Source organism: Zonotrichia leucophrys, chromosome 4 (assembly GCF_028769735.1).
Source record: "Zonotrichia leucophrys gambelii isolate GWCS_2022_RI chromosome 4, RI_Zleu_2.0, whole genome shotgun sequence".
Taxonomy (NCBI): Eukaryota; Metazoa; Chordata; class Aves; order Passeriformes; family Passerellidae; genus Zonotrichia; species Zonotrichia leucophrys.
Genome location: NC_088173.1, coordinates 4223091 through 4235282, shown reverse-complemented (window position 1 = coordinate 4235282; position 12192 = coordinate 4223091). Strand labels below are relative to the sequence as shown.

At 36.2% G+C, this 12192-nt stretch overlaps 1 protein-coding gene across 1 annotated transcript in view; it reads right to left on the bottom strand.

The window, feature by feature from the left end:
• Positions 1-310: 310 nt before the first annotated feature.
• The window catches only part of FAM114A1 (family with sequence similarity 114 member A1), a 30449-nt gene continuing 18567 nt past the window's right edge, over positions 311-12192 (bottom strand). Inside the window, exons 8-14 of the mRNA XM_064712167.1 lie at positions 11640-11763; positions 9577-9662; positions 8555-8722; positions 7208-7347; positions 5885-5957; positions 3904-3957; positions 311-2491 (exon numbers count right to left, since the gene is read on the bottom strand). Coding sequence (XP_064568237.1) covers positions 2381-2491; positions 3904-3957; positions 5885-5957; positions 7208-7347; positions 8555-8722; positions 9577-9662; positions 11640-11763 — 756 coding nt within the window. The 3' untranslated portion in view covers positions 311-2380. The remainder of the gene's footprint in view (positions 2492-3903; positions 3958-5884; positions 5958-7207; positions 7348-8554; positions 8723-9576; positions 9663-11639; positions 11764-12192) is intronic.

Genomic DNA, 12192 nt, shown 5'->3' with positions numbered 1-12192 from the left:
TGCAGACATTGTTTTAAGTTTCACCCTGACAAATTCTGAATTTAGTCAGTGCACAAGCCTGCCTCCTTTGTTGCTGCATGACAGGGTGGGTGTGCTCAAAAGTCAATGGAATGCCATGGAAAACACATCTGCTCAAGAAAACAGGTAATTTTCACAAGTACTTAAAAACTAGTGTCTTGTCAAGTGCCCAGGCTCAGTGTACCAACCTGGAAAAGGGCAGTGATGAAAGAAAGAACACTCTCCATTAAAAGTTTAAGGCAACTTCTGTTTTTGTCAGTCTCACAGTAAAATCCCATTCATCATTCCAAAGGTAAATAAAAAATCAGAAATTAAATTACTTCACTGAGAATATACTCCCATCACATTGTTCTTCAAACCACTCCCTTTTACTGGACTGTCTCAGTTCAGTATCTCAAATGATTTGACTGGTGGAAAAATACAAATCAGTGTAAACAAAATATTCTGGCTACATCCATACAGTACTTTTCTACTGGAATTTTATTTATTAAGTCAATCTAAAGTTGGTTTAAAGATATGACATTCAGTTTTCCTAGGACAAGATGACTGAATCTAACATCAGATGGGAGTATCCCTGTGCTTACATACTGCCCTGTTCCCCTTCCTGCATTGAACAGATGTAAATACTTCAGGTCTCCATGTTACTTTTTATACTTTCTTTTACTTCAGGGTAAGGTACTTTATTCATAAATGCATAATTTAAGCAAGATAATGAACCTCTAGTAAGGAGTATCTCAGACAAGCAATCTTTGTCTTAAGAATGCCCCTCAGGGATTTCAAACATTATCCCCTGAGGCTTCTGATGTTATATTCAGCCTGTGCAAATGAATTTCAAGACTGTACATCTTCTACTTACCCAGGTAGATATCTCTATGTCTGTTAAATTACAGGGTGCCAGGAAATAGATTTTGCATAATAAACCTTATTTCAGGGATAGGGAAAATTTCATCTCTAAACAACAAAAAATGGCAAAGTCACCATGAGTGTGACAGAGGAACAATAGTGTAAAACACAAAAAGACCTTTCTGTCCACTTATTTGGACTCAAAAAAGTTACCATGTGCAAAGCAGATGCACAGTTTCTCTTTTCTATCAAACACAGAAACTGCCTCACACTATTTAATTATTTTTATGATGTATGAACTATGCTTAAACATATTAAAATGTTAACTGTAAAAATTAGCATTTAAATACAATTAATGAGTATACCAGGAGAGAAAAATACAAAATAACAGAAAGAAACATAATAAATGACAAAAATTCAAGAGAACAGGCTATGTAAAATATTGGAAGGTTCTTCCTGCCAAAGAGGTAAACTAGCCTAAACAAATTCTTAGGTCCAAGCTCAGTATTTTAAACTAAAGATATGGACAAATTAGCATGGTTGCTAGTGTTGTTATGAAATGTCATTCCTATTGCTTGTTTATGCCCTAACTATTGCCTCAGAAAAAAGATGATTGCTCTGACATACGACCTCCACACCCAAAGGAATTCTTTTATAACTTCTTGCTACAACTTCTATTTCTGAACTGTAGGTATCAGTAAACCCCAAAGTGTTAACCCAGTAGTACGTCTGAGAGAAGGTTGTTCAGCAGGTGTTTTGATTGCCAAACAAAAGGGAAATTTTCTATCCTCTGCATATGAAAAAGATTACTTTTGTTTCCTGTTGCTCAGCCATTGAAATGATGAAATGGACCTAACTTAATATAAACTTATGGGTCAGCAAATACAGAGCTATACCCGTAATCTTAACTGGCTCAGAAAATTTCTTTTCAGTATAATTCTTTATGCATAACCTCCATAATTTTCACTTAGTAAAGTTAATACCTATTGCTGTGTAACTCCTTCAATACAAAGTGTTATGTTAGTGGGACAAATTAATATGATGTTATTATTTGCTACTGGAAATAATACTTAACAAGCTCAACACTTTGATAATTTGTTCATGTTGGCAAAAATTAAATACTGAAACCATCTTCTGAAATATAGTTTTTAAACTGCAGTTACAATACAAACAATATAAATGGTAATCTGAAGTAAAATGTTTTAAGAAACTTTACATTCCAATTTGTTTCATACATTGTTTACAACTGAAAGGGTCAACATTTAGAATCCGTATTTAAGTCAATGCTAATATCAATAAACTTCTGTTTAAATTAATGCAAAGCATGAACTGCACTGGAAAAGAAATTACTCACTTTACTAACTACTTCTAAAGTCTTAAAATCTGAAAGAGTTCTAAAATGTTCAGTACTGTGTGTGCAAAACCGCATTTAGTGTCTTCAAAGAACTCTAGTGGCCAGACATCTCCTGTACCAGCCCTTCTCTTGGCACAGCTCAACACTTCGGGTCTGTGGCTGCTCTCAAGCTGACAGCTCCTGGGCTTTGGAACAACTGCTCTGGATATGGGAAATCTGCAGAACTGGAAGCAGTAACTGGAAGGCATCCTGGATATAAGTAGTACTGTTGCAGCCCTAAAGGGGGGAGAAAACATGTGGGTCATCAGTACAGCTGCCATGTACTTCAGGAATGAAACTGGACTTTTTATTTTCTTTTTTTTTTTTTTACATTTGTATCATGCTATATTAGCATTGTCTTCACACAAGATTTTAGAATCTGTACATAGCATAGCCTGAATAAATATACAAAAATCTGACTGCCACCCAGTTTGAACTCTAAGACTCTAAGTTTTGTTGGTAATATGAGTAGAATAAAATGCCACAGTGTTGAGAAGCAGATTTGACTTTTAAACACAAACCAGCTAGTCTTTCCATCAACTGAACTAATTTTGATTTTGCTGTAGGTGGGAGAAGTGTCACTGAAATTAACAGTTCAAATTATAATGGTTTTAACTTGTAGTACTATTTTTGGAATTTCTAATACTGAACAGTATAGTGCCCTGTAATTCTCCATGATCCTAGACTGTATTAATACATATTTGTACACAACTATAGGATTTATGAAGTACAAAACATGGTATTCCACAATTTTAAATATTCTTAGATTTTGCAGTTCCTGGAGCACAGGAAGGTAAGTCAGCAGCTACAGCAAATTTACCCTATAACAAAAGGAACTGCATTGTAGTCTTCACTACAGTTCTATTCAACTTTTATTTAATTTTCCTTAAAGGTACTGTTAATTCAGTGCAAAATTTCCTATTGTAAAGCAATCTTCTCCTTATTTTTAAGGGAATGCAGCTATTAAACACAGAGTGACAATATATGGTCACTACTAGATATTTCTTTATGCTTTAAGGGAAGTGTCAAGTTTGGAGTTACAAACTTGTGCTGCAGCTCCTATGAGTTTTAGGACTTTATGCAGATATTACTTCATCTCAACCTCCTCTTGGTAAAATTGAAGTATGTTTTATTCACTGTGCTTTTCTGAAGAAAAACAGAACATGGTGTCAAATAAAAGAAATCACTCATGAACATTTTGGTGGTCTGATACATGGTTATCCATGTGCTGACCAAGGCTGTTGCTAGACAGTGAATCTTTGCAAAAATCTAAATACCAGCAGATGAGAAACCCTGTAGCATACCTACAATTCAAATTTTAAAGGAAAGAATAGTCTGAACAGTCTGCAAAGAATAGTCTGCAATTTGTTACTGCGCTCTGACCAACACAGCAGCAGAGTTTCAGAGCTGGCCAGCCTCACTTCAGTCATGCAGCCCTTAAGAATCTTCAGTAAATGCAACCTGCTAAATGTAGACTGCTACAGTATTTGTGGGAGAGGCTGAACACAAAATTTATGTTCTGGCACCAAACAGCCAGAATGATATTGTCATTACTTTTTAAATAGTTTTTGCCTTTGGAAATAAATGTGCCTGTCTCATTTAAAATAATTTTATTAGAACATTTTCTAACGTGAAGAGGTGGAGCTTACCTCTAATAGCACACTGTTAATAATGGGGTTAAGAACCTCTGCCTTCATATTGCTCTGTAAATCAGAAAACAGAATGAAAAGCCAGGTCAAGAAATACACTTAACAGAAATATACTGATATCAGAGATGCAGTTTTATGAATTCTGTAGAGGTCTTCTTTCACCTTGATTTTTACTCAGCCTGTTTATCTCAGCATTGCTAGTAACTGTGTCTGCATTTCAACCCCACCTCAGAACACCCCATGCACTTCTATCACAGAGTACAACGAACCCTGAGGCCCAGGGTTTTACTTCTTCATTACTTCATGTACCACAGAGTTTCAAATTGCTTCTTTCCTACAGGTGTGAGGTTTATGTAATGACGTTGTTTGGCCATCTGTCTATCAGTGACCTTTTCACATCCCACAAAAATTTTAACTCCTTGCTCATTTTCAAGGACACCAAAAGGAAAAAGACATGTCAGAAGAAAAATGAAGTTCTTAGAAGTTACACAAATGTCTGTGGTTAGGACCAGAGGAAAGGTCCTTGACAGAAGGAAAACCAGGTGAAACTCAGATCCCCAAACTGGAGGCAGCACATGTGCTGGGCAGTGCTGGTTGCCCAGTGAAACAGCTCAGCATCTCAGCATGCATGACCTTCCTCTCAAGCACCAGATAGGAAGACAGATGGATACAATGAGTAGTGACACTACTAGAGGCTAGAAAATCAAGATTCATTAGCTCCTCTACTTTTTAAAATGGCAAAAGTTCTTCCCTTTTTTATTCCCACTGTTCTTTGCATTGTGGTTCTTTAGAACAACAGCAACCTCCAGCAAGAGTTGCTTTCTTTCAACACTGAACACAATACTGATTAATTTAACTGAAGGATTTCCACTTACAGCCTTGTAGCTCTCATATTACAGATTTACAGAAACATGAAACTTCTTAATTTTAGTTTGGAGAAAGATGGCAGAACTAAGGAGAGATGGTCAGAGAAAAGAATTACATTTTTACTCTCAGTTACTAGAAAATCCATTACAAAATGCACTGTTTAGTGGGCCAGTTTAATATTTTGTGTGCAATTTTTTTTATATTTTTGTGCACACATTTATTTCAAGTCTCCCACAGATATATGCTAAAGTACAATCCCAAAATGTAAAATAAGCCTTTTTTCCTTGCAGTAATTGGAAGTCATGTAAATTATTCCTGATAAAAGGAAAGACATAAATCACATCCTTAGCAAATAACTATGAAAAAACATGCTCAGAGATGTGCTGGAAGAGCTAATGGAAAACTGGAAAAATTTCATTTGAATTACATTCATGTTTTCATGGAACAATCAGGAGAACCCAAATTTGCTCTTCTCTGATGTTTACAGAAGATTTCAGCAACAGCACCATTTTTACCTCTGAATCCTGCTATAATACTGAGATGTCAGTCATCCTTGAAGCATCTTGAAAGGCAGGATACTATTTCTAGCAAAGATGTTCACAGATAAATGGATGTTCTTAAACAGAGTATCTTGTGATAGAAGACAGAGTGATTTTTTTTTAAAGTTGGACCAAATTTTCTAATCTTTTAAACCTTTTGAAAACACTGCAGTGCTAAGCCAGGGGATCTAGTAAAGGCTAAGAAGACAACTCATGAAACCATCTTAAGGTACTGCAAGTACAATCTGTTAATGACTTTTACAGAAATGTGTTCAAAAGGACAGGCTAAGTTGGAGAAGAAATCATCATCAATCTGTGTAACTTCAAATGTGGGGCCCTTCAATGTGAGAAGTGTTGAGTGGTGATCAGGAAAAACAGGAAGTGGTTTCTAGAAAGAGAGATTTTACAAGGCTTATAAACTTTCCCTCTGTAAAAATGCACTGTGTTCTTGACCTGAGGAAAGAAGTGGCCTCTTTGCTGATATAAAGCCTCTGGATCCACATAAGAATTTCTGTTTCAAGAGGTGAACTTTGTTAAAAAAAGCACAAATGCTACAGAAAATGCTGTCATCTTACCCCAGCTGCTGTTACAGAATCAGAAAACTTCTTTGATAAAGATGAAACTTCATTGCACATGGCACTTGTTAAACTGGTTTAAAAAAATGAGAGAGACAAATATAAAAATACATTCTTGACCTATTAATAGATAAAAACCCCATCTTGGAAAAAAACTTTATCTTGGAAGGAAAGATGTTCTTAAAGTAACTTTGCTTCTAAGTATCTTTAAAATATTTAGGCAAAACTGTTCATGATAAAGATTTTATATTCCTTCACTGAAAAATCCACTGCTGACTACAGCAGCAAAATGATGTGTTGTTGCACACACCAGGTTTTTTTGACAGTGCAATGTTTCACTTGTTTAAATTCTAAACTCTAGTTTATGTTTTTTCTGATGATTGCAGCAACACAATTTCTGGGAATACTGTTGGAAATAAATCAAACTTGAATGAGAACACTGAGAAGTCTTCTACGAACAATAAAACATCTACTCTGTGCTAAAAGGGAAAGACCACTTGTGGTTAAAATATGAGAGAACAATTCTGTTCTGAGATCTTTCATTGTTTTCCTAGACATTCCCAAGTGTATCCCATAGGGCCTCATCCTGCAAGGTGCACTGAACCTTAGCTTTGATTCTGAAAAATACTTAATAAGTGCTTTGTTTTAGACTGAAGTGTTCCAACGGACTTTGCTATTCTTAGTAGCATTCTTAAGGATAAGCGCTTGGTTAAATATTTTACTTACTTAGGAGTCAATTGTTTAAAATATCTTAACATGAAAACTTACTGAAATCAGTGGACTTAATAACTACAGAGAGCTTGATATCTGAGTTTGGAGTCCCACTAGACAGACTGGCTTCTTGAAATTCTGGGTGTTTCACTATGGTTAACTACAAAGTTGCTAACAAATGTGGTCTATTGTTTAGAGCTACAAATTGATTTTTTTATATTTTTTGGCAGATAAACACTAGATAATGAAACACTGTTGGCAGACAACAGGACCGCATTATACACTCTAAAAACAAATTCCATATGTGCAGGCACAGTATCTTCTGCAGAGGGAACAGGAAATGCAACCCAAGTTGGCACATTTGCTTGCTGGAGCAGAAACAACTTTTAGCCTGTGTATAGGTCATGTTTTTGTAACACATCCATATGTTAGCCATGTCAAAGAATGACAGGTAGCCTATACAACCTGATTTCATGAGAAAATACAGCACCAGGGCCCCTAAATCCAGTGCTGTTTGTTGATCCATGAACTTACTGTGCCTTCAAGCTAAATGGAACTTCATGAGTTCTATGCAAATGTCAAATGTTCATATATGAAGTACATATTACTCACTTTGTCAGTACTTTTGCTTGATCTTGAGCTGTTTTTTCTACTTCTTGCCCATGTAAAATTAATTCTGCTACTTTATGAAGCTGTTCAATACAACGAGCAGTTACCTCAGCCAGACTTTCAATGGACAGCATGTAGATTTCCTTAAATTAAAAATGGGAATAATATAACCAATAATAACAACACTGATAAATATATTTATAGATATATAGATATAAAAGAATTTAAAATATTGGAATCCTTCCTACCCCAACTGGAAATACCAACAGATACATGGTGAAGTCAAATCAGCCATCCTCACAAACAATACTGGAAAATTAAATATCCACAGACTATAAAATACAGACATTCTACTTGCACTGAAAAATTAGTAAGATCAATTCTACTGTCTGCTTGGCTGGGAACTAGGTCAGGCTCTTGGATTTTCCAACATATCACTTTTAAACCTTGCCCTAACAAACAGAAAGATACCTAATCTCTAGAATAAGTCACAATCATAATTATTTTCTTAGGGAGCCAAAAGTACTGAGCCATCCCTCAGCTGAATCTCTAGAGCAGAAATAGATAACGTGCCCAATAAAAAATTGGCTTTTATCAACAATTATAGAAATCTTTATGTAGCACTGTGGAGTCACAGCTTTCACAAGCTGATGCCAGGTGGTAATCTACAATCACATAAAAATCTGTAATATATACAGTGTATATATTCTGTCTGCTTCTTTAGACTTTTTTGTAAGGAAACACGACAGATAATTTCTAATTAGAAATAATCTCAACAAAGATAACAACCATATTTAGTATTGCCATTAACTTGACAGAAAATACTCAATCACAATTAACCTTTTCAGAACTGTCTAAATGAACACTTTTAGCCTTAAGAGCTATCTTCCATAAACAGAATGAACAGTTGTTAGTTGCCTAAATAATATTTCTGTTTTGTCTGTTTATGATTGAAACTTTAAATAGTTTGAACATTTTCCCATGTATTGTCACTGAGAGAAGGAGATACTAAGAAACACTGAGATACAACTTTCAGTGTGCATGTAATGTTTGACATTACACCTCAGCATCCCTCAGCTCACTGGATGTTGAGTATACACGTGCTTACACACAAAAACACAGATATAAAACCATAAAAACAATGGGATAGAGAACCTGCCACTGTGATATTTACCAGAATAACAGTAAGAATATTTATGTAATTTAGTCTTCAACTGAGTCTACAGTGAATAGTTGTGTGTTATTATTTCTTATTTCATTAATTTAAAAATTAAGGATGACATATAAAGCCAACACACAAAGAAACAATCTTATCACTTAATGAAACTTATCCTCCAAAAGTTATTTTACCTCCACAGTTTTGCTTTTGTCTACTTCTGTTTTATCACTCTCAATTTTATTGTCTGTTTGAGTCTTTTCTTCACCAGGTTCTTCAGGTTTTTCATTTAGCTCCTCTTCTATGTCTACTGGGGTGGACAAACTGGCTTCTTCCAGCCATTCATGAGCTTTTTTCCTAGCCTGCCAAACAAAGAGCCCAACCCCAAAGTTCAGTTTGAGAAGAGACTGAAATGACATTCCTGAACATCAATTAACAATACATTTAGTTACTTCCTCTTTATACTCAGAAATCTGAATGTATCAAACCTCAGAGTGGCATTTCAGAAGTGTACACTTAAGAAATTGTAGGGAGAAGCATTTTGGATTGCATAAAGCTTGATCATCCAGGGATAATTCCTCTAAAGGTACAATAATCCTAACCAACACATACAGCTGGTGTTAATTCCAAGGTTAATATTTCACCTTTATCATTCAAAAGAATTTACACAGAAATTTTTCATGAAATCAAATTAAAAGACATTAAGACCTAAGCCTAAGCTAGTTATCCATAGTCTATCTATGTAGCTAGAGAGATGAACACTCATTTGAGCTTAAGACCAGCAGATGAACCAGTTTTAAAGGGACCTGATAGTACAAAATGTGACTAGTTATGTGACTAGCTCCCAGACATCTCACTTTTGTGGTAGTAGCTCTCTGGCTACAGAGAGTAGCATAAAACTCACTTTTAGAGCAAGAAAAATGATTCTGAACCTGACTTTTGTTCCCCGTCTGTAAGATCAGATCTGCTGTTCCCATGAGCCCTGTTCTGCTGAGACATTCAAGCCTTCTAACACTGGAAAGAGCTCATCCAACTGCACTGCCTTACTCATCTCACTTCTGTGAAAGCTTTTCTATATTCAGCATTTTAGTCTCAGTCTGCTGTACTTTGCTTTCTGAGCTGTCTGTAGTGAACTGGCTGCTCTGTGTCAGATTTTAGAACAAAGCCTTTCTTCTTTGCCCAAGAAACTGAAGGCAGCTCAGTAACAGGTGCTAACCTTATTTAGCTTGTCAGGAGTAGCAGCAACATGCAATTCAAAGAGCAGTTCTGTGAGCATGCTGACAAACTCTTCTCCTGTATCTGCTGCAAGAAATAACAAGACAGTTTTTGTTAGAGTGTTACAGCTATAGTATTTTATATGATCAAATACATCCAGTGAAATAGTTTCACCAAGTATTCCAGCACTAAAATAATGACAGTGGCACAAGAAAGGAATGTGTGGAGGTGTGCATGTATATGCACCAAAACTATTGATAACTGAGATATTCAATTGACTGTTCACTGTGGTTACTGTCTTATTTAACCTCACGTATGAAATTTTTGGTGTTAAAAGCTTTCAAAATGCAGGTAAAGCCACATTTTCAAATATTCTCCTAATTTTTTCATAAACAACTGAAATGAAGCTGCAATGGAAAATGCATGAAAGGGCTGCATAATCAAAGTGAGAGGAAACATTAGAGGGAAGGGTATGTGTGCGGCCTCCTGCTACTTGTACCAGAAAACAGTCAGAGCAGTTTCCGCAGCCTTAGGAGGAAGGAATGTGTTTCACTGAGGAGTGGTTTGCTTTTGCAAGGACAAATCTGCAGCACACTTTGGTTTGGTCTCTTTTTTTAAGGTGCTCACTGTCTTGGTTGCAGCCCATTCAAAACCCCTGTAAATGTTTCAAGGAGCAGGATAAGCAGTTGTGATTTACTGAAAAAACCAGAACTTCTGACCTTCAGAGAAAACATCACTTTGTGCAAGAAACAGAGCTTCTCCTGGGAGCTGGCTTCAAAGCAAGGAACTACTTTCCACAGAAATTATGGAACAACAGACATCTCATGAATCCTCACTCCTAAGCAGGTAATACATTTTCTTGACTTCTATTTTGCACAACTCCATAGAGGTATGGGGTTTAAAGAGCAAGTAAGAGGGGAAAAAAACAGCACAAAACTTTACCACACTAAGACTTTATGCTGAGCACTTGCTGTTCCCCTCAATGAGAAGCAGTGAGTTCCCTGTGAGAGGGATCAGGCAAGCTGAGTAAGCACTACCAGAAAGAGCAATCTGAGAAGAAATTACTCTCCTGTTAGAACATGTGAATGTTAACACAGTTTTGCTAACTCTTCTGAAGGCTAAAGAAATCTTATCTCACCATCTTGCAAAATGGAGGTTTTGTGGGCAAAGTAACCCTGAGGAGATCAAGAGGATGTGGAAGAAATATCCTTTTATGTTTCTTTGCTTCCAAAACACAGCAATATGGCCTTCAGTGGCATAACCCAGTCTTCAGTTAGGTCAAGGGGTTTTGCTGTGGATCTAAGAGGTTTGGTGTGGATCTCACAGGCCTGGAGACATGAACCACGCTGCCTTCAAGCTGACTTCTTACCCTTCTGTTCTAACCTGTTTGGGGAACTGCTAACATTTCTGACCCGTTTAAGACACATATTTTGCCCCTAACCAAAACACCCACCGATTTTACTGTATTTTTGGGAGCTCAGCCCATTCTCTTCAATGCTGTGCCATAACTGTATTCAGTCATGGAAACGCTTATGATGCTCTAACCTCCTTCTCACACTCCACGTGCCACATCTTGCTAGGCAAAACCTATAAAGCAGCTTGCTACTGTGTTTCAAAGTCACTTTCATTCAAAAATTCAGGATTCTTAAATTCCTTTATGATACTCAAATCTTTTCCCCCATCTAGAAAGGGGGGATGCAGAGTGAGGATGAAGTTGCTGAACAGAAAATCATTTCTAAGTACTTCAAAACTTGCAGATTATCCAATTTCTGTAAGAAAAGTTTAGTTATCAAAAAAGTTATTATTTTCCATTTTTTGCTTTCATTGATGATATAGCAAAAGAATTTAATATTTATTTATGCTTGCATAATTCATACTTCAGTTAAAATATAAATTCAAAATTAAGCACTGATCAGCTTCCAGAACTTTGAGTATTCATTTTAGTAACTACCTTATGAAGACTATTAGGATATCAGAAATTACAGTTTGGACTGGAATTTTTTTAATTACTGGATAAAAAAGTAGCAATTATTCATATGGTCAAGTCTCTGTAATTCTAATTACCTTTTTGCGCCTGCACCACTTCATCATCTAATTCCTTTGGAACAAAGATCTCTTTTATAGCAATTAAATCATTTTTCACAGTCTCCAACTGCTCTCCATCAAGTGTTGCTAAATGTGACTGAATCTGTCAAAGAAAAGACAGTATTACTAAATGCTAATTTAGAGCCTGAATCCAAAATAGACTAAGGAATGGAAACCTCCATTATGTTCAAATCTTGTCTTTAATCTCCCATCTTAGACATATTTTTAGAACTTGTCAACAAAATTTGTTGAGTACCACAAAAATTACACTAGTCTTGCCACATCATCAGGTCCCTTCCTTCCTCCAGAACATGAGTTTTGAACTATAAATCTACTGTTTAACTGCAAACTGTTTTGGCATTGCCTGGATGAAGGCAGCAGGCAAAAAGAGCACAGGCACAATGGTTACTCTGAGCACTCATGGGAAGAGATGGAAAAGGTTGCCTTCAAAATGCAGCCAAAATTGTTGACAATCTACCTGTTCTGAGGAATGTATTGGCAGGTCTTTGCATGTCTCAGCTATCTGCAAGTC